The 21,964-nt window shown below is 40.2% G+C and overlaps 1 protein-coding gene across 1 annotated transcript in view; it reads left to right on the forward strand.

The window, feature by feature from the left end:
• The first annotated feature begins 7,411 nt into the window (after positions 1–7,411).
• Positions 7,412–21,964, forward strand: part of LOC140372423 (globoside alpha-1,3-N-acetylgalactosaminyltransferase 1-like) — a 114,815-nt gene continuing 100,262 nt past the window's right edge. Inside the window, exons 1-2 of the mRNA XM_072459518.1 lie at positions 7,412–7,430; positions 11,050–11,112. Coding sequence (XP_072315619.1) covers positions 7,412–7,430; positions 11,050–11,112 — 82 coding nt within the window. The remainder of the gene's footprint in view (positions 7,431–11,049; positions 11,113–21,964) is intronic.

The following is a 21,964-nucleotide window of genomic DNA, read 5'->3' on the forward strand; positions in this document are numbered from 1 at the left end:
CCAGGTCTAAACCAGAACTAAACCAGAACTAAACCAGAACTAAACCAGGTCTAAACCAGGACCAAACCAGGTCTAAACCAGATCTAAACCAGAACTAAACCAGAACTAAACCAGGTCTAAACCAGGACTAAACCAGGACTAAACCAAGTCTAAACCAGAACTAAACCAGGACTAAACCAGGTCTAAACCAGGTCTAAAACAGAACTAAACCAGGTCTAAACCAGAACTAAACCAGGTCTAAAACAGAACTAAACCAGGTCTAAACCAGAACTAAACCAGGACTAATCCAGGACTAAACCAGGTCTAAAACAGGACTAAACCAGGTCTAAACCAGGACTAAACCAGAACTAAACCAGGTCTAAACCAGGACTAAACCAGAACTAAACCAGAACTAAACCAGAACTAAACCAGGTCTAAACCAGGTCTAAACCAGGTCTAAACCAGGACTAAACCAGAACTAAACCAGAACTAAACCAGAACTAAACCAGGTCTAAACCAGGTCTAAACCAGGTCTAAACCAGAACTAAACCAGAACTAAACCAGAACTAAACCAGGTCTAAACCAGGTCTAAACCAGGTCTAAACCAGAACTAAACCAGGTCTAAACCAGGACTAAACCAGGTCTAAACCAGGTCTAAACCAGGTCTAAACCAGGTCTAAACCAGGACTAAACCAGGACTAAACCAGGACTAAACCAGGTCTAAACCAGAACTAAACCAGGTCTAAACCAGGACTAAACCAGGTCTAAACCAGGACTAAACCAGGACTAAACCAGGTCTAAACCAGGACTAAACCAGGTCTAAACCAGGTCTAAACCAGGTCTAAACCAGGACTAAACCAGAACTAAACCAGGTCTAAACAAGGACTAAACCAGGTCTAAACCAGGTCTAAACCAGGACTAAACCAGGTCTAAACCAGGACTAAACCAGGACTAAACCAGGTCTAAACCAGGACTAAACCAGGTCTAAACCAGGTCTAAACCACGTCTAAACCAGAACTAAACCAGAACTAAACCAGAACTAAACCAGAACTAAACCAGAACTAAACCAGGTCTAAACCACGTCTAAACCAGGTCTAAACCAGAACTAAACCAGAACTAAACCAGGTCTAAACCAGGTCTAAACCAGATCTAAACCAGGACTAAACCAGGACTAAACCAGGACTAAACCAGGTCTAAACCAGGTCTAAACCAGGACTAAACCAGGACTAAACCAGGTCTAAACCAGGTCTAAACCAGGTCTAAACCAGAACTAAACCAGGACTAATCCAGGACTAAACCAGGTCTAAACCAGGACTAAACCAGGTCTAAAACAGGACTAAACCAGGTCTAAACCAGGACTAAACCAGAACTAAACCAGGTCTAAACAAGGACTAAACCAGAACTAAACCAGAACTAAACCAGAACTAAACCAGGTCTAAACCAGGTCTAAACCACGTCTAAACCAGAACTAAACCAGAACTAAACCAGAACTAAACCAGAACTAAACCAGAACTAAACCAGAACTAAACCAGGTCTAAACCACGTCTAAACCAGGTCTAAACCAGAACTAAACCAGAACTAAACCAGGTCTAAACCAGGTCTAAACCAGATCTAAACCAGGACTAAACCAGGACTAAACCAGGACTAAACCAGGTCTAAACCAGGTCTAAACCAGGACTAAACCAGGACTAAACCAGGTCTAAACCAGGTCTAAACCAGGTCTAAACCAGAACTAAACCAGGACTAATCCAGGACTAAACCAGGTCTAAACCAGGACTAAACCAGGTCTAAAACAGGACTAAACCAGGTCTAAACCAGGACTAAACCAGAACTAAACCAGGTCTAAACAAGGACTAAACCAGAACTAAACCAGAACTAAACCAGAACTAAACCAGGTCTAAACCAGGTCTAAACCACGTCTAAACCAGAACTAAACCAGAACTAAACCAGAACTAAACCAGAACTAAACCAGAACTAAACCAGGTCTAAACCACGTCTAAACCAGGTCTAAACCAGAACTAAACCAGAACTAAACCAGGTCTAAACCAGGTCTAAACCAGGTCTAAACCAGAACTAAACCAGAACTAAACCAGAACTAAACCAGGTCTAAACCAGGACCAAACCAGGTCTAAACCAGATCTAAACCAGAACTAAACCAGAACTAAACCAGGTCTAAACCAGGACTAAACCAGGACTAAACCAAGTCTAAACCAGAACTAAACCAGGACTAAACCAGGTCTAAACCAGGTCTAAAACAGAACTAAACCAGGTCTAAACCAGAACTAAACCAGGTCTAAAACAGAACTAAACCAGGTCTAAACCAGAACTAAACCAGGACTAATCCAGGACTAAACCAGGTCTAAACCAGGACTAAACCAGGTCTAAAACAGGACTAAACCAGGTCTAAACCAGGACTAAACCAGAACTAAACCAGGTCTAAACCAGGACTAAACCAGAACTAAACCAGAACTAAACCAGAACTAAACCAGGTCTAAACCAGGTCTAAACCAGGTCTAAACCAGGACTAAACCAGAACTAAACCAGAACTAAACCAGAACTAAACCAGGTCTAAACCAGGTCTAAACCAGGTCTAAACCAGAACTAAACCAGAACTAAACCAGAACTAAACCAGGTCTAAACCAGGTCTAAACCAGGTCTAAACCAGAACTAAACCAGGTCTAAACCAGGACTAAACCAGGTCTAAACCAGGTCTAAACCAGGTCTAAACCAGGACTAAACCAGGTCTAAACCAGGTCTAAACCAGAACTAAACCAGGTCTAAACCAGGTCTAAACCAGGACTAAACCAGGACTAAACCAGGACTAAACCAGGACTAAACCAGGACTAAACCAGAACTAAACCAGGTCTAAACAAGGACTAAACCAGGTCTAAACCAGGTCTAAACCAGGACTAAACCAGGACTAAACCAGGTCTAAACCAGGACTAAACCAGGTCTAAACCAGGACTAAACCAGGACTAAACCAGGACTAAACCAGGTCTAAACCAGGTCTAAACCAGAACTAAACCAGGTCTAAACCAGGACTAAACCAGGTCTAAACCAGGTCTAAACCAGAACTAAACCAGGTCTAAACCAGGTCTAAACCAGGACTAAACCAGGACTAAACCAGGACTAAACCAGGTCTAAACCAGAACTAAACCAGGTCTAAACCAGGAATAAACCAGGTCTAAACCAGATCTAAACCAGGTCTAAACCAGGACTAAACCAGGACTAAACCAGGTCTAAACCAGGACTAAACCAGGTCTAAACCAGGACTAAACCAGGTCTAAACCAGGACTAAACCAGGACTAAACCAGGACTAAACCAGGTCTAAACCATGTCTAAACCAGAACTAAACCAGGTCTAAACCAGGACTAAATCAGGTCTAAACCATGTCTAAACCAGAACTAAACCAGGTCTAAACCAGGACTAAACCAGGTCTAAACCAGGACTAAACCAGGTCTAAACCAGAACTAAACCAGGTCTAAACCAGGAATAAACCAGGTCTAAACCAGATCTAAACCAGGACTAAACCAGGACTAAACCAGGACTAAACCAGGACTAAACCAGCACTAAACCAGGACTAAACCAGCACTAAACCAGCACTAAACCAGGACTAAACCAGGACTAAACCAGCACTAAACCAGGACTAAACCAGGACTAAACCAGGACTAAACCAGGACTAAACCAGCACTAAACCAGGACTAAACCAGGACTAAACCAGGACTAAACCAGGACTAAACCAGCACTAAACCAGGACTAAACCAGCACTAAACCAGGTTTAGTAAAGCCTCACAAACGGCAGAAAGGAGCCAATTACAGAGCTGGAAACAGGCGAAGATGGAACAGTCTTTAATGGCACAGAACAGAAAAATACAAAGTCTCTTGGTTAAGAGCGACAACAAAAAAACGATCCCTCCAGCGGTGGTCAGCGCCAGCAACCGTCTGGTCAGAGGGCAGACGAGAGGCGTGGTCAGGTCTGTTCCATGTTCAGTGCAGAGGCAGAACTGTGTTGTCAGAGGAAAGGCCAAAGATAATCAGTACAGTCCAAGGTCGATGACAGCAAAACGGGTTCACGAGGAGAAGGCAAGAGTCAGTCCAAAACAAGACTCAAAAATATCAAACGCTCGACCGCTGGGGCCGACCAGGTAACGCCGAGATACACACATGTAACGTACCACACCCAGTGACTAACAAGCAGATACAGCTGTGAACCCACACAGAGGATTTAGAGGGACAGCATGTGTCTTAGAACAAACTCAAAGACTAAACGACACAAAGATAACGTAAACCCACCTAAAATTCAGCTCAAAAACACATTTTTACCACTTTCAGAGCCTGAAGTAAATGAACAAAGGAAAATGTAACACATGACGTGGCCAAAAGGGGGCGACAGAGGGAGGATCTGTGTCTAACATCAAGGTCACTGACACGTCTGTCCTGAGGGTGCAGAGGAGGAGTGAGGGTGCAGAGGAGGGGTGAGGGTGCAGAGGAGGGGTGAGGGTGCAGAGGAGGAGTGAGGGTGCAGAGGAGGAGTGAGGGTGCAGAGGAGGGGTGAGGGTGCAGAGGAGGAGTGAGGGTGCAGAGGAGGGGTGAGGGTGCAGAGGAGGAGTGAGGGTGCAGAGGAGGGGTGAGGGTGCAGAGGAGGCGTGAGGGTCCGGAGGAGGGGTGAGGGTGCAGAGGAGGAGTGAGGGTCCGGAGGAGGGGTGAGGGTGCAGAGGAGGGGTGAGGGTGCAGAGGAGGGGTCAGGGTGCAGAGGAGGGGTGAGGGTCCGGAGGAGGAGTCAGGGTGCAGAGGAGGGGTGAGGGTGGAGGGGTGAGGGTGCAGAGGAGGGGTGAGGGTGCAGAGGAGGCGTGAGGGTGCAGAGGAGGGGTGAGGGTGCAGAGGAGGGGTGAGGGTGCAGAGGAGGGGTGAGGGTGCAGAGGAGGAGTCAGGGTGCAGAGGAGGAGTGAGGGTGCAGAGGAGGGGTGAGGGTGCAGAGGAGGGGTGAGGGTGCAGAGGAGGCGTGAGGGTGCAGAGGAGGGGTGAGGGTGCAGAGGAGGGGTGAGGGTCCGGAGGAGGGGTGAGGGTGCAGAGGAGGAGTGAGGGTGCAGAGGAGGGGTGAGGGTGCAGAGGAGGAGTGAGGGTGCAGAGGAGGGGTGAGGGTGCAGAGGAGGGGTGAGGGTGCAGAGGAGGAGTGAGGGTGCAGAGGAGGGGTGAGGGTGCAGAGGAGGAGTGAGGGTGCAGAGGAGGGGTGAGGGTGCAGAGGAGGAGTGAGGGTGCAGAGGAGGGGTGAGGGTGCAGAGGAGGAGTGAGGGTCAGAGGAGGGGTGAGGGTGCAGAGGAGGGGTGAGGGTGCAGAGGAGGGGTGAGGGTGCAGAGGAGGGGTGAGGGTCAGAGGAGGAGTGAGGGTGCTCGCCCCTGTCCTCGTCCCTGTCTTCGCCCCTGTCCTCGTCCCTGTCCTCGCCCCTGTCCTCGTCCCTGTCCTCTCCCCTGTCCTCGCCCCTGTCTTCGCCCCTGTCCTCGTCCCTGTCCTCGCCCCTGTCCTCGCCCCTGTCCTCGCCCCTGTCCTCGTCCCTGTCCTCTCCCCTGTCCTCGCCCCTGTCCTCGCCCCTGTCCTCGTCCCTGTCCTCGCCCCTGTCCTCGCCCCTGTCTTCGCCCCTGTCCTCGTCCCTGTCCTCGCCCCTGTCCTCGCCCCTGTCCTCGCCCCTGTCCTCGTCCCTGTCCTCGCCCCTGTCCTCGCCCCTGTCCTCGCCCCTGTCCTCTCCCCTGTCCTCGCCCCTGTCCTCGCCCCTGTCCTCGTCCCTGTCCTCTCCCCTGCCCTCGCCCCTGTCTTCGCCCCTGTCCTCGTCCCTGTCCTCGCCCCTGTCCTCGCCCCTGTCCTCGTCCCTGTCCTCTCCCCTGTCCTCGCCCCTGTCTTCGCCCCTGTCCTCGTCCCTGTCCTCGCCCCTGTCCTCGCCCCTGTCCTCGTCCCTGTCCTCGCCCCTGTCCTCGCCCCTGTCCTCGCCCCTGTCCTCGCCCCTGTCCTCGTCCCTGTCCTCTCCCCTGTCCTCGCCCCTGTCCTCGCCCCTGTCCTCGTCCCTGTCCTCTCCCCTGTCCTCGCCCCTGTCTTCGCCCCTGTCCTCGCCCCTGTCCTCGCCCCTGTCCTCGCCCCTGTCCTCGTCCCTGTCCTCGCCCCTGTCCTCGCCCCTGTCCTCGCCCCTGTCCTCTCCCCTGTCCTCGCCCCTGTCCTCGCCCCTGTCCTCGTCCCTGTCCTCTCCCCTGTCCTCGCCCCTGTCTTCGCCCCTGTCCTCGTCCCTGTCCTCGCCCCTGTCCTCGCCCCTGTCCTCGTCCCTGTCCTCGCCCCTGTCCTCGCCCCTGTCCTCGTCCCTGTCCTCTCCCCTGTCCTCGCCCCTGTCTTCGCCCCTGTCCTCGCCCCTGTCCTCGTCCCTGTCCTCGTCCCTGTCCTCGCCCTGTCCTCGCCCCTGTCCTCGCCCCTGTCCTCGTCCCTGTCCTCTCCCCTGTCCTCGCCCCTGTCCTCGCCCCTGTCCTCGTCCCTGTCCTCTCCCCTGTCTTCGCCCCTGTCCTCGCCCCTGTCCTCGCCCCTGTCCTCGCCCCTGTCCTCGCCCCTGTCCTCGTCCCTGTCCTCGCCCCTGTCTTCGCCCTGTCCTCGTCCCTGTCCTCGCCCCTGTCCTCGCCCCTGTCCTCGCCCCTGTCCTCGTCCCTGTCCTCGCCCCTGTCCTCGTCCCTGTCCTCGCCCCTGTCTTCGCCCTGTCCTCGTCCCTGTCCTCGCCCCTGTCCTCGCCCCTGTCCTCGTCCCTGTCCTCGCCCCTGTCCTCGCCCCTGTCCTCGTCCCTGTCCTCTCCCCTGTCCTCGCCCCTGTCTTCGCCCCTGTCCTCGCCCCTGTCCTCGCCCCTGTCCTCGTCCCTGTCCTCGTCCCTGTCCTCGTCCCTGTCCTCGTCCCTGTCCAATAGTCAGATGAATGAAAACTGAATCATTCTAAATTGTTCAGATCAAATCTTTTCAGTGAAAGTAACAGAAGTTCATACTTTGTGTTTCCCCGTGTTTCACTTCAAGAGCAGGAGGAGGAGAGAGAGGAGGAGGAGGCAGGAGGAGGAGAGAGAGGAGGAGGAGCCAACGAGAGGGAGGAGAGAGAGGAGGAGGAGGCAGGAGGAGGAGAGAGAGGAGGAGCCAACGAGAGGGAGGAGAGAGAGGAGGAGCCAACGAGAGGGAGGAGAGAGAGGAGGAGCCAACGAGAGGGAGGAGAGAGAGGAGGAGCCAACGAGAGGGAGGAGGGAGAGGAGGAGCCAACGAGAGGGAGGAGAGAGAGGAGGAGGAGGCAGGGGGAGGAGAGAGAGGAGGAGCCAACGAGAGGGAGGAGGAGCCAACGAGAGGGAGGAGAGAGAGGAAAAATCACACACGTGGAAATAAACTCACAGAAACTCCAAGGACGATCAAAGACGTCTAAGGTCCTGGTCATGGCTCGGCTCTGCTCAGGTCAGTCTAAACTCTAAGGTCCTGGCTCAGGTCAGTCTAAACTCTAAGGTCCTGGCTCAGGTCAGTCTAAACTCTAAGGTCCTGGCTCAGGTCAGTCTAAACTCTAAGGTCCTGGCTGAGGTCAGTCTAAACTCTAAGGTCCTGGCTCAGGTCAGTCTAAACTCTGAGGTCCTGGCTCAGGTCAGTCTAAACTCTAAGGTCCTGGCTCAGGTCAGTCTAAACTCTAAGGTCCTGGCTCAGGTCAGTCTAAACTCTAAGGTCCTGGCTCAGGTCAGTCTAAACTCTAAGGTCCTGGCTCAGGTCAGTCTAAACTCTAAGGTCCTGGCTGAGGTCAGTCTAAACTCTAAGGTCCTGGCTCAGGTCAGTCTAAACTCTGAGGTCCTGGCTCAGGTCAGTCTAAACTCTAAGGTCCTGGCTCAGGTCAGTCTAAACTCTAAGGTCCTGGCTCAGGTCAGTCTAAACTCTAAGGTCCTGGCTCAGGTCAGTCTAAACTCTAAGGTCCTGGCTCAGGTCAGTCTAAACTCTAAGGTCCTGGCTCAGGTCAGTCTAAACTCTGAGGTCCTGGCTCAGGTCAGTCTAAACTCTGAGGTCCTGGCTCAGGTCAGTCTAAACTCTGAGGTCCTGGCTCAGGTCAGTCTAAACTCTAAGGTCCTGGCTCAGGTCAGTCTAAACTCTGAGGTCCTGGCTCAGGCCAGTCTAAACTCTAAGGTCCTGGCTCAGGTCAGTCTAAACTCTAAGGTCCTGGCTCAGGTCAGTCTAAACTCTAAGGTCCTGGCTCAGGTCAGTCTAAACTCTGAGGTCCTGGCTCAGGTCAGTCTAAACTCTAAGGTCCTGGCTCAGGTCAGTCTAAACTCTAAGGTCCTGGCTCAGGTCAGTCTAAACTCTAAGGTCCTGGCTCAGGTCAGTCTAAACTCTAAGGTCCTGGCTCAGGTCAGTCTAAACTCTGAGGTCCTGGCTCAGGCCAGTCTAAACTCTAAGGTCCTGGCTCAGGTCAGTCTAAACTCTAAGGTCCTGGCTCAGGTCAGTCTAAACTCTGAGGTCCTGGCTCAGGTCAGTCTAAACTCTGAGGTCCTGGCTCAGGTCAGTCTAAACTCTGAGGTCCTGGCTCAGGTCAGTCTAAACTCTAAGGTCCTGGCTCAGGTCAGTCTAAACTCTGAGGTCCTGGCTCAGGTCAGTCTAAACTCTAAGGTCCTGGCTCAGGTCAGTCTAAACTCTAAGGTCCTGGCTCAGGTCAGTCTAAACTCTGAGGTCCTGGCTCAGGTCAGTCTAAACTCTAAGGTCCTGGCTCAGGTCAGTCTAAACTCTAAGGTCCTGGCTCAGGTCAGTCTAAACTCTGAGGTCCTGGCTCAGGTCAGTCTAAACTCTAAGGTCCTGGCTCAGGTCAGTCTAAACTCTGAGGTCCTGGCTCAGGTCAGTCTAAACTCTAAGGTCCTGGCTCAGGTCAGTCTAAACTCTAAGGTCCTGGCTCAGGTCAGTCTAAACTCTGAGGTCCTGGCTCAGGTCAGTCTAAACTCTAAGGTCCTGGCTCAGGTCATTCTAAACTCTGAGGTCCTGGCTCAGGTCAGTCTAAACTCTAAGGTCCTGGCTCAGGTCAGTCTAAACTCTGAGGTCCTGGCTCAGGTCAGTCTAAACTCTGAGGTCCTGGCTCAGGTCGGTCTAAACTCTGAGGTCCTGGCTCAGGTCAGTCTAAACTCTAAGGTCCTGGCTCAGGTCAGTCTAAACTCTGAGGTCCTGGCTCAGGTCAGTCTAAACTCTAAGGTCCTGGCTCAGGTCAGTCTAAACTCTGAGGTCCTGGCTCAGGTCGGTCTAAACTCTAAGGTCCTGGCTCAGGTCAGTCTAAACTCTAAGGTCCTGGCTCAGGTCAGTCTAAACTCTGAGGTCCTGGCTCAGGTCAGTCTAAACTCTAAGGTCCTGGCTCAGGTCAGTCTAAACTCTGAGGTCCTGGCTCAGGTCAGTCTAAACTCTAAGGTCCTGGCTCAGGTCAGTCTAAACTCTGAGGTCCTGGCTCAGGTCAGTCTAAACTCTAAGGTCCTGGCTCAGGTCAGTCTAAACTCTGAGGTCCTGGCTCAGGTCGGTCTAAACTCTAAGGTCCTGGCTCAGGTCAGTCTAAACTCTGAGGTCCTGGCTCAGGTCAGTCTAAACTCTAAGGTCCTGGCTCAGGTCAGTCTAAAGTCTGAGGTCCTGGCTCAGGTCGGTCTAAACTCTGAGGTCCTGGCTCAGGTCAGTCTAAACTCTAAGGTCCTGGCTCAGGTCAGTCTAAACTCTGAGGTCCTGGCTCAGGTCAGTCTAAACTCTAAGGTCCTGGCTCAGGTCAGTCTAAACTCTGAGGTCCTGGCTCAGGTCAGTCTAAACTCTGAGGTCCTGGCTCAGGTCAGTCTAAACTCTAAGGTCCTGGCTTAGGTCAGTCTAAACTCTGAGGTCCTGGCTCAGGTCAGTCTAAACTCTGAGGTCCTGGCTCAGGTCAGTCTAAACTCTAAGGTCCTGGCTCAGGTCAGTCTAAACTCTGAGGTCCTGGCTCAGGTCAGTCTAAACTCTAAGGTCCTGGCTCAGGTCAGTCTAAACTCTAAGGTCCTGGCTCAGGTCAGTCTAAACTCTAAGGTCCTGGCTCAGGTCAGTCTAAACTCTAAGGTCCTGGCTCAGGTCAGTCTAAACTCTAAGGTCCTGGCTCAGGTCAGTCTAAACTCTAAGGTCCTGGCTCAGGTCAGTCTAAACTCTAAGGTCCTGGCTCAGGTCAGTCTAAACTCTGAGGTCCTGGCTCAGGTCAGTCTAAACTCTGAGGTCCTGGCTCAGGTCAGTCTAAACTCTGAGGTCCTGGCTCAGGTCAGTCTAAACTCTAAGGTCCTGGCTCAGGTCAGTCTAAACTCTGAGGTCCTGGCTCAGGTCAGTCTAAACTCTGAGGTCCTGGCTCAGGTCAGTCTAAACTCTAAGGTCCTGGCTCAGGTCAGTCTAAACTCTGAGGTCCTGGCTCAGGTCAGTCTAAACTCTGAGGTCCTGGCTCAGGTCAGTCTAAACTCTAAGGTCCTGGCTCAGGTCAGTCTAAACTCTGAGGTCCTGGCTCAGGTCAGTCTAAACTCTAAGGTCCTGGCTCAGGTCAGTCTAAACTCTAAGGTCCTGGCTCAGGTCAGTCTAAACTCTAAGGTCCTGGCTCAGGTCAGTCTAAACTCTGAGGTCCTGGCTCAGGTCAGTCTAAACTCTGAGGTCCTGGCTCAGGTCAGTCTAAACTCTAAGGTCCTGGCTCAGGTCAGTCTAAACTCTGAGGTCCTGGCTCAGGTCAGTCTAAACTCTGAGGTCCTGGCTCAGGTCAGTCTAAACTCTAAGGTCCTGGCTCAGGTCAGTCTAAACTCTAAGGTCCTGGCTCAAGTCAGTCTAAACTCTAAGGTCCTGGCTCAGGTCAGTCTAAACTCTGAGGTCCTGGCTCAGGTCAGTCTAAACTCTGAGGTCCTGGCTCAGGTCAGTCTAAACTCTGAGGTCCTGGCTCAGGTCAGTCTAAACTCTAAGGTCCTGGCTCAGGTCAGTCTAAACTCTGAGGTCCTGGCTCAGGTCAGTCTAAACTCTGAGGTCCTGGCTCAGGTCAGTCTAAACTCTGAGGTCCTGGCTCAGGTCAGTGTGTCTGTTTCAGGCGTCTTCAGGCTGAACCGACTCCAGCTGCTACTGAGCTGCACCGCCCTGACCATCATCTTCTGTGAGTGTCATCTGCTCCTCTGACCCTCTGACCTCTTCTCCTCTGACCCTCTTCTCCTCTTCTCCTCTGACCCTCTGACCTCTGCTCCTCTTCTCCTCTGACCCTCTTCTCCTCTGACCCTCTGACCTCTGCTCCTCTGACCTCTGACCCTCTTCTCCTCTGACCCTCTGACCTCTGCTCCTCTGACCCTCTGACCTCTTCTCCTCTTCTCCTCTGACCCTCTTCTCCTCTGACCCTCTGACCTCTGCTCCTCTGACCTCTGACCCTCTTCTCCTCTGACCCTCTGACCTCTGCTCCTCTGACCCTCTTCTCCTCTTCTCCTCTGACCTCTGACCCTCTTCTCCTCTGACCTCTGCTCCTCTGACCCTCTGACCTCTGCTCCTCTGACCCTCTGACCTCTGACCCTCTGACCCTCTTCTCCTCTGACCCTCTGACCTCTGCTCCTCTGACCTCTGACCCTCTGCTCCTCTGACCCTCTTCTCCTCTTCTCCTCTGACCTCTGCTCCTCTGACCTCTGCTCCTCTGACCTCTGACCCTCTTCTCCTCTTCTCCTCTGACCCTCTTCTCCTCTTCTCCTCTGACCTCTGCTCCTCTGACCCTCTGACCTCTGCTCCTCTGACCCTCTGACCCTCTGACCTCTGACCCTCTGACCCTCTAACCTCTGCTCCTCTGACCTCTGCTCCTCTGACCCTCTGACCTCTGACCCTCTGACCCTCTTCTCCTCTGACTCTCTGACCTCTGCTCCTCTGACCTCTGCTCCTCTGACCCTCTGACCCTCTTCTCCTCTTCTCCTCTGACCTCTGCTCCTCTGACCTCTGCTCCTCTGACCCTCTGACCTCTGCTCCTCTGACCTCTGACCCTCTTCTCCTCTGACCCTCTTCTCCTCTGACCTCTGCTCCTCTGACCTCTGACCCTCTTCTCCTCCGACCCTCTTCTCCTCTTCTCCTCTGACCTCTGCTCCTCTGACCTCTGACCCTCTTCTCCTCTTCTCCTCTGACCTCTGACCCTCTTCTCCTCTGACCTCTGCTCCTCTGACCCTCTGACCTCTGCTCCTCTGACCCTCTGACCTCTGACCCTCTGACCCTCTTCTCCTCTGTACCTCTGACCTCTGCTCCTCTGACCTCTGCTCCTCTGACCCTCTGACCTCTGACCCTCTGACCCTCTTCTCCTCTGACCCTCTGACCTCTGCTCCTCTGACCTCTGCTCCTCTGCTCCTCTGACCTCTGACCTCTGCTCCTCTGATTTCTGACCCTCTGACCTCTGCTCCTCTGACCCTCTGACCTCTGCTCCTCTGACCTCTGACCCTCTGCTCCTCTGACCCTCTGACCTCTGCTCCTCTGACCTCTGACCCTCTGACCTCTGCTCCTCTGACCCTCTGACCTCTGCTCCTCTGACCTCTGAACTTCTAAACATACAGAAATGAAAAGCCTTTATTTGTCCCACAAGGGGGAAATTCCGTGTTGCAACACAAAGTAGGTGCAGAAGTAAACAACAAAGAAAACCTCTTATACTCTTAATAAAAACTAACAAATAATAAGATAAGATAAGATTTCATTGTTGCAACGCAGTAGATCCAGAGGAAAAGAACAGATCTATTATAGGACCTTTAAAAACACTATAAACACAACTCTTATAAACACAACTCTTATAAACACAACTCTTACAAACAAAACTCTTATAAACACAACTCTTATGAACAAAACTCTTATAAACAAAACTCTTATAAACAAAACTCTTATAAACACAACTCTTATAAACACAACTCATAAAACACAACTCTTATAAACAAAACTCTTATAAACAAAACTCTTATAAACACAACTCTTATAAACACAACTCTTATAAACACAACTCTTATAAACACAACTCTTATAAACACAACTCTTATAAACAAAACTCTTATGAACAAAACTCTTATAAACAAAACTCTTATAGACAAAACTCTTATAAACAAAACTCTTATAAACACAACTCTTATAAACAAAACTCTTATAAACAAAACTCTTATAAACACAACTCTTATAAACAAAACTCTTATAAACAAAACTCTTATAGACAAAACTCTTATAAACAAAACTCTTATAAACAAAACTCTTATAAACAAAACTCTTATAAACACAACTCTTATAAACAAAACTCTTATAAACAAAACTCTTATAAACAAAACTCTTATAAACACAACTCTTATAAACAAAACTCTTATAAACAAAACTCTTATAAACACAACTCTTATAAACAAAACTCTTATAAACACAACTCTTATAAACACAACTCTTATAAACACAACTCTTATAAACACAACTCTTATAAACACAACTCTTATAAACACAACTCTTATAAACAAAACTCTTATGAACAAAACTCTTATAAACAAAACTCTTATAGACAAAACTCTTATAAACACAACTCTTATAAACAAAACTCTTATAAACAAAACTCTTATAAACACAACTCTTATAAACACAACTCTTATAAACAAAACTCTTATAAACAAAACTCTTATGAACAAAACTCTTATAAACAAAACTCTTATAAACAAAACTCTTATAAACAAAACTCTTATAAACACAACTCTTATAAACACAACTCTTATAAACACAACTCTTATAAACAAAACTCTTATGAACAAAACTCTTATAAACAAAACTCTTATAAACAAAACTCTTATAAACACAACTCTTATAAACACAACTCTTATAAACAAAACTTTTATAAACACAACTCTTATAAACACAACTCTTATAAACAAAACTCTTATAAACACAACTCTTATAAACAAAACTCTTATAAACAAAACTCTTATGAACAAAACTCTTATAAACAAAACTCTTATAAACAAAACTCTTATAAACACAACTCTTATGAACAAAACTCTTATAAACAAAACTCTTATAAACAAAACTCTTATAAACAAAACTCTTATAAACACAACTCTTATAAACACAACTCTTATAAACACAACTCTTATAAACAAAACTCTTATAAACAAAACTCTTATAAACACAACTCTTATAAACAAAACTCTTATAAACACAACTCTTATAAACAAAACTCTTATAAACATAACTCTTATAAACACAACTCTTATAAACAAAACTCTTATAAACAAAACTCTTATAGACAAAACTCTTATAAACAAAACTCTTATAAACAAAACTCTTATAAACACAACTCTTATAAACAAAACTCTTATAAACAAAACTCTTATAAACACAACTCTTATAAACAAAACTCTTATAAACACAACTCTTATGAACAAAACTCTTATAAACAAAACTCTTATAAACAAAACTCTTATAAACACAACTCTTATGAACAAAACTCTTATAAACAAAACTCTTATAAACAAAACTCTTATAAACACAACTCTTATGAACAAAACTCTTATAAACAAAACTCTTATAAACAAAACTCTTATAAACAAAACTCTTATAAACACAACTCTTATAAACACAACTCTTATAAACACAACTCTTATAAACAAAACTCTTATAAACAAAACTCTTATAAACACAACTCTTATAAACAAAACTCTTATAAACACAACTCTTATAAACAAAACTCTTATAAACAAAACTCTTATAAACACAACTCTTATAAACAAAACTCTTATAAACAAAACTCTTATAGACAAAACTCTTATAAACAAAACTCTTATAAACAAAACTCTTATAAACAAAACTCTTATAAACACAACTCTTATAAACAAAACTCTTATAAACAAAACTCTTATAAACACAACTCTTATAAACAAAACTCTTATAAACACAACTCTTATGAACAAAACTCTTATAAACAAAACTCTTATAAACAAAACTCTTATAAACACAACTCTTATAAACAAAACTCTTACAAACACAACTCTTATAAACAAAACTCTTATAAACAAAACTCTTATGAACAAAACTCTTATAAACACAACTCTTATAAACAAAACTCTTACAAACAAAACTCTTATAAACAAAACTCTTATGAACAAAACTCTTATGAACAAAACTCTTATAAACAAAACTCTTGTAAACAAAACTCTTATAAACACAACTCTTATAAACACAACTCTTATAAACACAACTCTTATAAACAAAACTCTTATAAACAAAACTCTTATAAACAAAACTCTTATAAACAAAACTCTTATAAACAAAACTCTTATAAACACAACTCTTATAAACAAAACTCTTATAAACAAAACTCTTATAAACACAACTCTTATAAACAAAAATCTTATAAACACAACTCTTATAAACACAACTCTTATGAACAAAACTCTTATAAACACAACTCTTATAAACAAAACTCTTATAAACAAAACTCTTATAAACACAACTCTTATAAACACAACTCTTATAAACAAAACTCCTATAAACAAAACTCTTATAAACATAACTCTTATAAACACAACTCTTATAAACACAACTCTTATAAACAAAACTCTTATAAACACAACTCTTATAAACACAACTCTTATAAACAAAACTCTTATAAACAAAACTCTTATAAACACAACTCTTATAAACACAACTCTTATAAACAAAACTCTTATAAACACAACTCTTATAAACACAACTCTTATAAACAAAACTCTTATAAACAAAACTCTTATAAACAAAACTCTTATAAACATAACTCTTATAAACACAACTCTTATAAACAAAACTCTTATAAACAAAACTCTTATAAACACAACTCTTATAAACACAACTCTTATAAACACAACTCTTATAAACAAAACCTTTTATAAACAAAACTCTTATAAACACAACTCTTATAAACAAAACTCTTATAAACAAAACTCTTATAAACAAAACTCTTATAAACAAAACCTTTTATAAACAAAACTCTTATAAACAAAACTCTTATAAACACAACTCTTATAAACACAACTCTTATAAACAAAACTCTTATAAACAAAACTCTTATAAACAAAACCTTTTATAAACAAAACTCTTATAAACAAAACTCTTATAAACACAACTCTTATAAACACAACTCTTATAAACACAACTCTTAGAAACACAACTCTTATGAACAAAACTCTTATAAACAAAACTCTTATAAACAAAACTCTTATAAACACAACTCTTATAAACAAAACTCTTATAAACACAACTCATAAACACAACTCTTATAAACAAAACTCTTATAAACACAACTCTTATAAACACAACTCTTATAAACACAACTCATAAACACAACTCTTATAAACAAAAGTCTTATAAACAAAACTCTTATAAACACAACTCTTATAAACAAAACTCTTATAAACACAACTCATAAACACAACTCTTATGAACAAAACTCTTATAAACAAAACTCTTATAAACACAACTCTTATAAACACAACTCTTATAAACACAACTCTTATAAACAAAACTCTTATAAACACAACTCTTATAAACAAAGCTCTTATAAACACAACTCTTATAAACAAAACTCTTATAAACACAACTCTTATAAACAAAACTCTTATAAACAAAACTCTTATAAACAAAACTCTTATAAACAAAACCTTTTATAAACAAAACTCTTATAAACAAAACTCTTATAAACACAACTCTTATAAACACAACTCTTATAAACAAAACTCTTATAAACAAAACTCTTATAAACAAAACTTTTATAGACAAAACTCTTATAAACAAAACTCTTATAAACAAAACTCTTATGAACACAACTCTTATAAACACAACTCTTATAAACACAACTCTTATAAACACAACTCTTATAAACAAAACTCTTATGAACAAAACTCTTATAAACACAACTCTTATAAACAAAACTCTTATGAACAAAACTCTTATAAACAAAACTCTAATAAACAAAACTCTTATAAACAAAACTCTTATAAACAAAACTCTTATGAACACAACTCTTATAAACACAACTCTTATAAACACAACTCTTATAAACACAACTCTTATAAACACAACTCTTATAAACACAACTCTTATAAACACAACTCTTATAAACAAAACTCTTATGAACAAAACTCTTATAAACAAAACTCTAATAAACAAAACTCTTATAAACAAAACTCTTATGAACAAAACTCTTATAAACACAACTCTTATAAACACAACTCTTATAAACAAAACTCTTATAAACATAACTCTTATAAACAAAACTCTTATAAACACAACTCTTATAAACAAAACTCTAAAAACAAAACCTTTTATAAACAAAACTCTTATAAACACAACTCTTATAAACACAACTCTTATAAACACAACTCTTATAAACAAAGCTCTTATAAACACAACTCTTATAAACACAACTCTTATAAACAAAACTCTTATAAACACAACTCTTATAAACAAAACTCTTATAAACAAAACTCTTATAAACAAAACTCTTATAAACAAAACTCTTATAAACACAACTCTTATAAACAAAACTCTTATAAACACAACTCTTACAAACAAAACTCTTATAAACAAAACTCTTATAAACACAACTCTTATAAACACAACTCTTATAAACACAACTCTTATAAACACAACTCTTATAAACACAACTCTTATAAACACAACTCTTATAAACAAAACTCTTATGAACAAAACTCTTATAAACAAAACTCTAATAAACAAAACTCTTATAAACAAAACTCTTATGAACAAAACTCTTATAAACACAACTCTTATAAACACAACTCTTATAAAAAAAACTCTTATAAACATAACTCTTATAAACAAAACTCTTATAAACACAACTCTTATAAACAAAACTCTAAAAACAAAACCTTTTATAAACAAAACTCTTATAAACACAACTCTTATAAACACAACTCTTATAAACACAACTCTTATAAACAAAGCTCTTATAAACACAACTCTTATAAACACAACTCTTATAAACAAAACTCTTATAAACAAAACTCTTATAAACAAAACTCTTATGAACAAAACTCTTATAAACAAAACTCTAATAAACAAAACTCTTATAAACAAAACTCTTATAAACATAACTCTTATAAACAAAACTCTTATAAACACAACTCTTATAAACAAAACTCTAAAAACAAAACCTTTTATAAACAAAACTCTTATAAACAAAACTCTTATAAACAAAACTCTTATAAACAAAACTCTTATAAACACAACTCTTATAAACAAAACTCTTATAAACAAAACTCTTATAAACAAAACTCTTATAAACAAAACTCTTATAAACAAAACTCTTATAAACACAACTCTTATAAACAAAACTCTTATAAACAAAACTCTTATAAACAAAACTCTTATAAACACAACTCTTATAAACAAAACTCTTATAAACATAACTCTTATAAACAAAACTCTTATAAACACAACTCTTATAAACAAAACTCTAAAAACAAAACCTTTTATAAACAAAACTCTTATAAACAAAACTCTTATAAACAAAACTCTTATAAACACAACTCTTATAAACACAACTCTTATAAACAAAACTCTTATAAACAAAACTCTTATAAACAAAACTCTTATAAACAAAACCTTTTATAAACAAAACTCTTATAAACAAAACTCTTATAAACACAACTCTTATAAACACAACTCTTATAAACAAAACTCTTATAAACAAAACCTTTTATAAACAAAACTCTTATAAACAAAACTCTTATAAACACAACTCTTATAAACAAAACTCTTATGAACAAAACTCTTATAAACACAACTCTTATAAACACAACTCTTATAAACAAAACTCTTATAAACAAAACTCTTATAAACAAAACTCTTATGAACAAAACTCTTATAAACACAACTCTTATAAACACAACTCTTATAAACAAAACTCTTATAAACATAACTCTTATAAACAAAACTCTTATAAACACAACTCTTATAAACAAAACTCTAAAAACAAAACCTTTTATAAACAAAACTCTTATAAACAAAACTCTTATAAACAAAACTCTTATAAACACAACTCTTATAAACAAAACTCTTATAAACAAAACTCTTATAAACAAAACTCTTATAAACAAAACTCTTATAAACAAAACTCTTATAAACACAACTCTTATAAACACAACTCTTATAAACAAAACTCTTATAAACAAAACCTTTTATAAACAAAACTCTTATAAACAAAACTCTTATAAACACAACTCTTATAAACACAACTCTTATAAACACAACTCTTACTAACAAAACTCTTATAAACAAAACTCTTGTAAACAAAACTCTTATAAACAAAACTCTTATAAACACAACTCTTATAAACAAAACTCTTATAAACAAAACTCTTATAAACAAAACTCTTATGAACAAAACTCTTATAAACAAAACTCTTATAAACAAAACTCTTATAAACAAAACTCTTATAAACAAAACTCTTATAAACAAAACCTTTTATAAACAAAACTCTTATAAACAAAACTCTTATAAACACAACTCTTATAAACACAACTCTTATAAACACAACTCTTATGAACAAAACTCTTACAAACAAAACTCTTATAAACAAAACTCTTATAAACACAACTCTTATAAACAAAACTCTTATAAACAAAACTCTTATAAACAAAACTCTTATAAACACAACTCTTATAAACAAAACTCTTATAAACAAAACTCTTATAAACAAAACTCTTATAAACAAAACTCTTATAAACACAACTCTTATAAACAAAACTCTTATAAACACAACTCTTACAAACAAAACTCTTATAAACAAAACTCTTATAAACACAACTCTTATAAACACAACTCTTATAAACACAACTCTTATAAACAAAACTCTTATGAACAAAACTCTTATAAACAAAACTCTAATAAACAAAACTCTTATAAACAAAACTCTTATAAACATAACTCTTATAAACAAAACTCTTATAAACACAACTCTTATAAACAAAACTCTAAAAACAAAACCTTTTATAAACAAAACTCTTATAAACAAAACTCTTATAAACAAAACTCTTATAAACAAAACTCTTATAAACAAAACTCTTATAAACAAAACTCTTATAAACATAACTCTTATAAACAAAACTCTTATAAACACAACTCTTATAAACAAAACTCTAAAAACAAAACCTTTTATAAACAAAACTCTTATAAACAAAACTCTTATAAACAAAACTTTTATAAACACAACTCTTATAAACACAACTCTTATAAACAAAACTCTTATAAACAAAACTCTTATAAACAAAACTCTTATAAACAAAACCTTTTATAAACAAAACTCTTATAAACAAAACTCTTATAAACACAACTCTTATAAACACAACTCTTATAAACAAAACTCTTATAAACAAAACTCTTATAAACAAAACCTTTTATAAACAAAACTCTTATAAACAAAACTCTTATAAACACAACTCTTATAAACAAAACTCTTATGAACAAAACTCTTATAAACAAAACTCTTATAAACAAAACTCTTATAAACAAAACTCTTATAAACACAACTCTTATAAACACAACTCTTATAAACACAACTCTTATAAACAAAACTCTTATAAACAAAACTCTTATAAACACAACTCTTATAAACAAAACTCTTATAAACACAACTCTTATAAACAAAACTCTTATAAACACAACTCTTATAAACAAAACTCTTATAAACAAAACCTTTTATAAACAAAACTCTTATAAACAAAACTCTTATAAACAAAACTCTTATAAACAAAACCTTTTATAAACAAAACTCTTATAAACAAAACTCTTATAAACACAACTCTTATAAACACAACTCTTATAAACAAAACTCTTATAAACAAAACTCTTATAAACAAAACCTTTTATAAACAAAACTCTTATAAACAAAACTCTTATAAACACAACTCTTATAAACAAAACTCTTATGAACAAAACTCTTATAAACAAAACTCTTATAAACAAAACTCTTATAAACAAAACTCTTATAAACACAACTCTTATAAACACAACTCTTATAAACACAACTCTTATAAACAAAACTCTTATAAACAAAACTCTTATAAACACAACTCTTATAAACAAAACTCTTATAAACACAACTCTTATAAACAAAACTCTTATAAACACAACTCTTATAAACAAAACTCTTATAAACAAAACTCTTATAGACAAAACTCTTATAAACAAAACTCTTATAAACAAAACTCTTATAAACAAAACTCTTATAAACACAACTCTTATAAACAAAACTCTTATAAACAAAACTCTTATAAACACATCTCTTATAAACAAAACTCTTATAAACAAAACTCTTATGAACAAAACTCTTATAAACAAAACTCTTATAAACAAAACTCTTATAAACACAACTCTTATAAACAAAACTCTTATAAACACAACTCTTATAAACAAAACTCTTATAAACAAAACTCTTATGAACAAAACTCTTATAAACACAACTCTTATAAACAAAACTCTTACAAACAAAACTCTTATAAACAAAACTTTTATAAACACAACTCTTATGAACAAAACTCTTATAAACACAACTCTTATAAACACAACTCTTATAAACACAACTCTTATAAACAAAACTCTTATAAACAAAACTCTTGTAAACAAAACTCTTATAAACACAACTCTTATAAACACAACTCTTATAAACACAACTCTTATAAACACAACTCTTATAAACAAAACTCTTATAAACAAAACTCTTATAAACAAAACTCTTATAAACAAAACTCTTATAAACACAACTCTTATAAACACAACTCTTATAAACACAACTCTTATAAACAAAGCTCTTATAAACACAACTCTTATAAACACAACTCTTATAAACAAAACTCTTATAAACACAACTCTTATAAACAAAACTTATAAACAAAACTCTTATAAACAAAACTCTTATAAACAAAACTCTTATAAACACAACTCTTATAAACAAAACTCTTATAAACACAACTCTTACAAAC

Source organism: Eucyclogobius newberryi, unplaced genomic scaffold, assembly GCF_026437365.1.
Source record: "Eucyclogobius newberryi isolate DKJ021-1_F unplaced genomic scaffold, fEucNew1.0.hap1 SCAF_23, whole genome shotgun sequence".
NCBI lineage: Eukaryota > Metazoa > Chordata > Actinopteri > Gobiiformes > Gobiidae > Eucyclogobius > Eucyclogobius newberryi.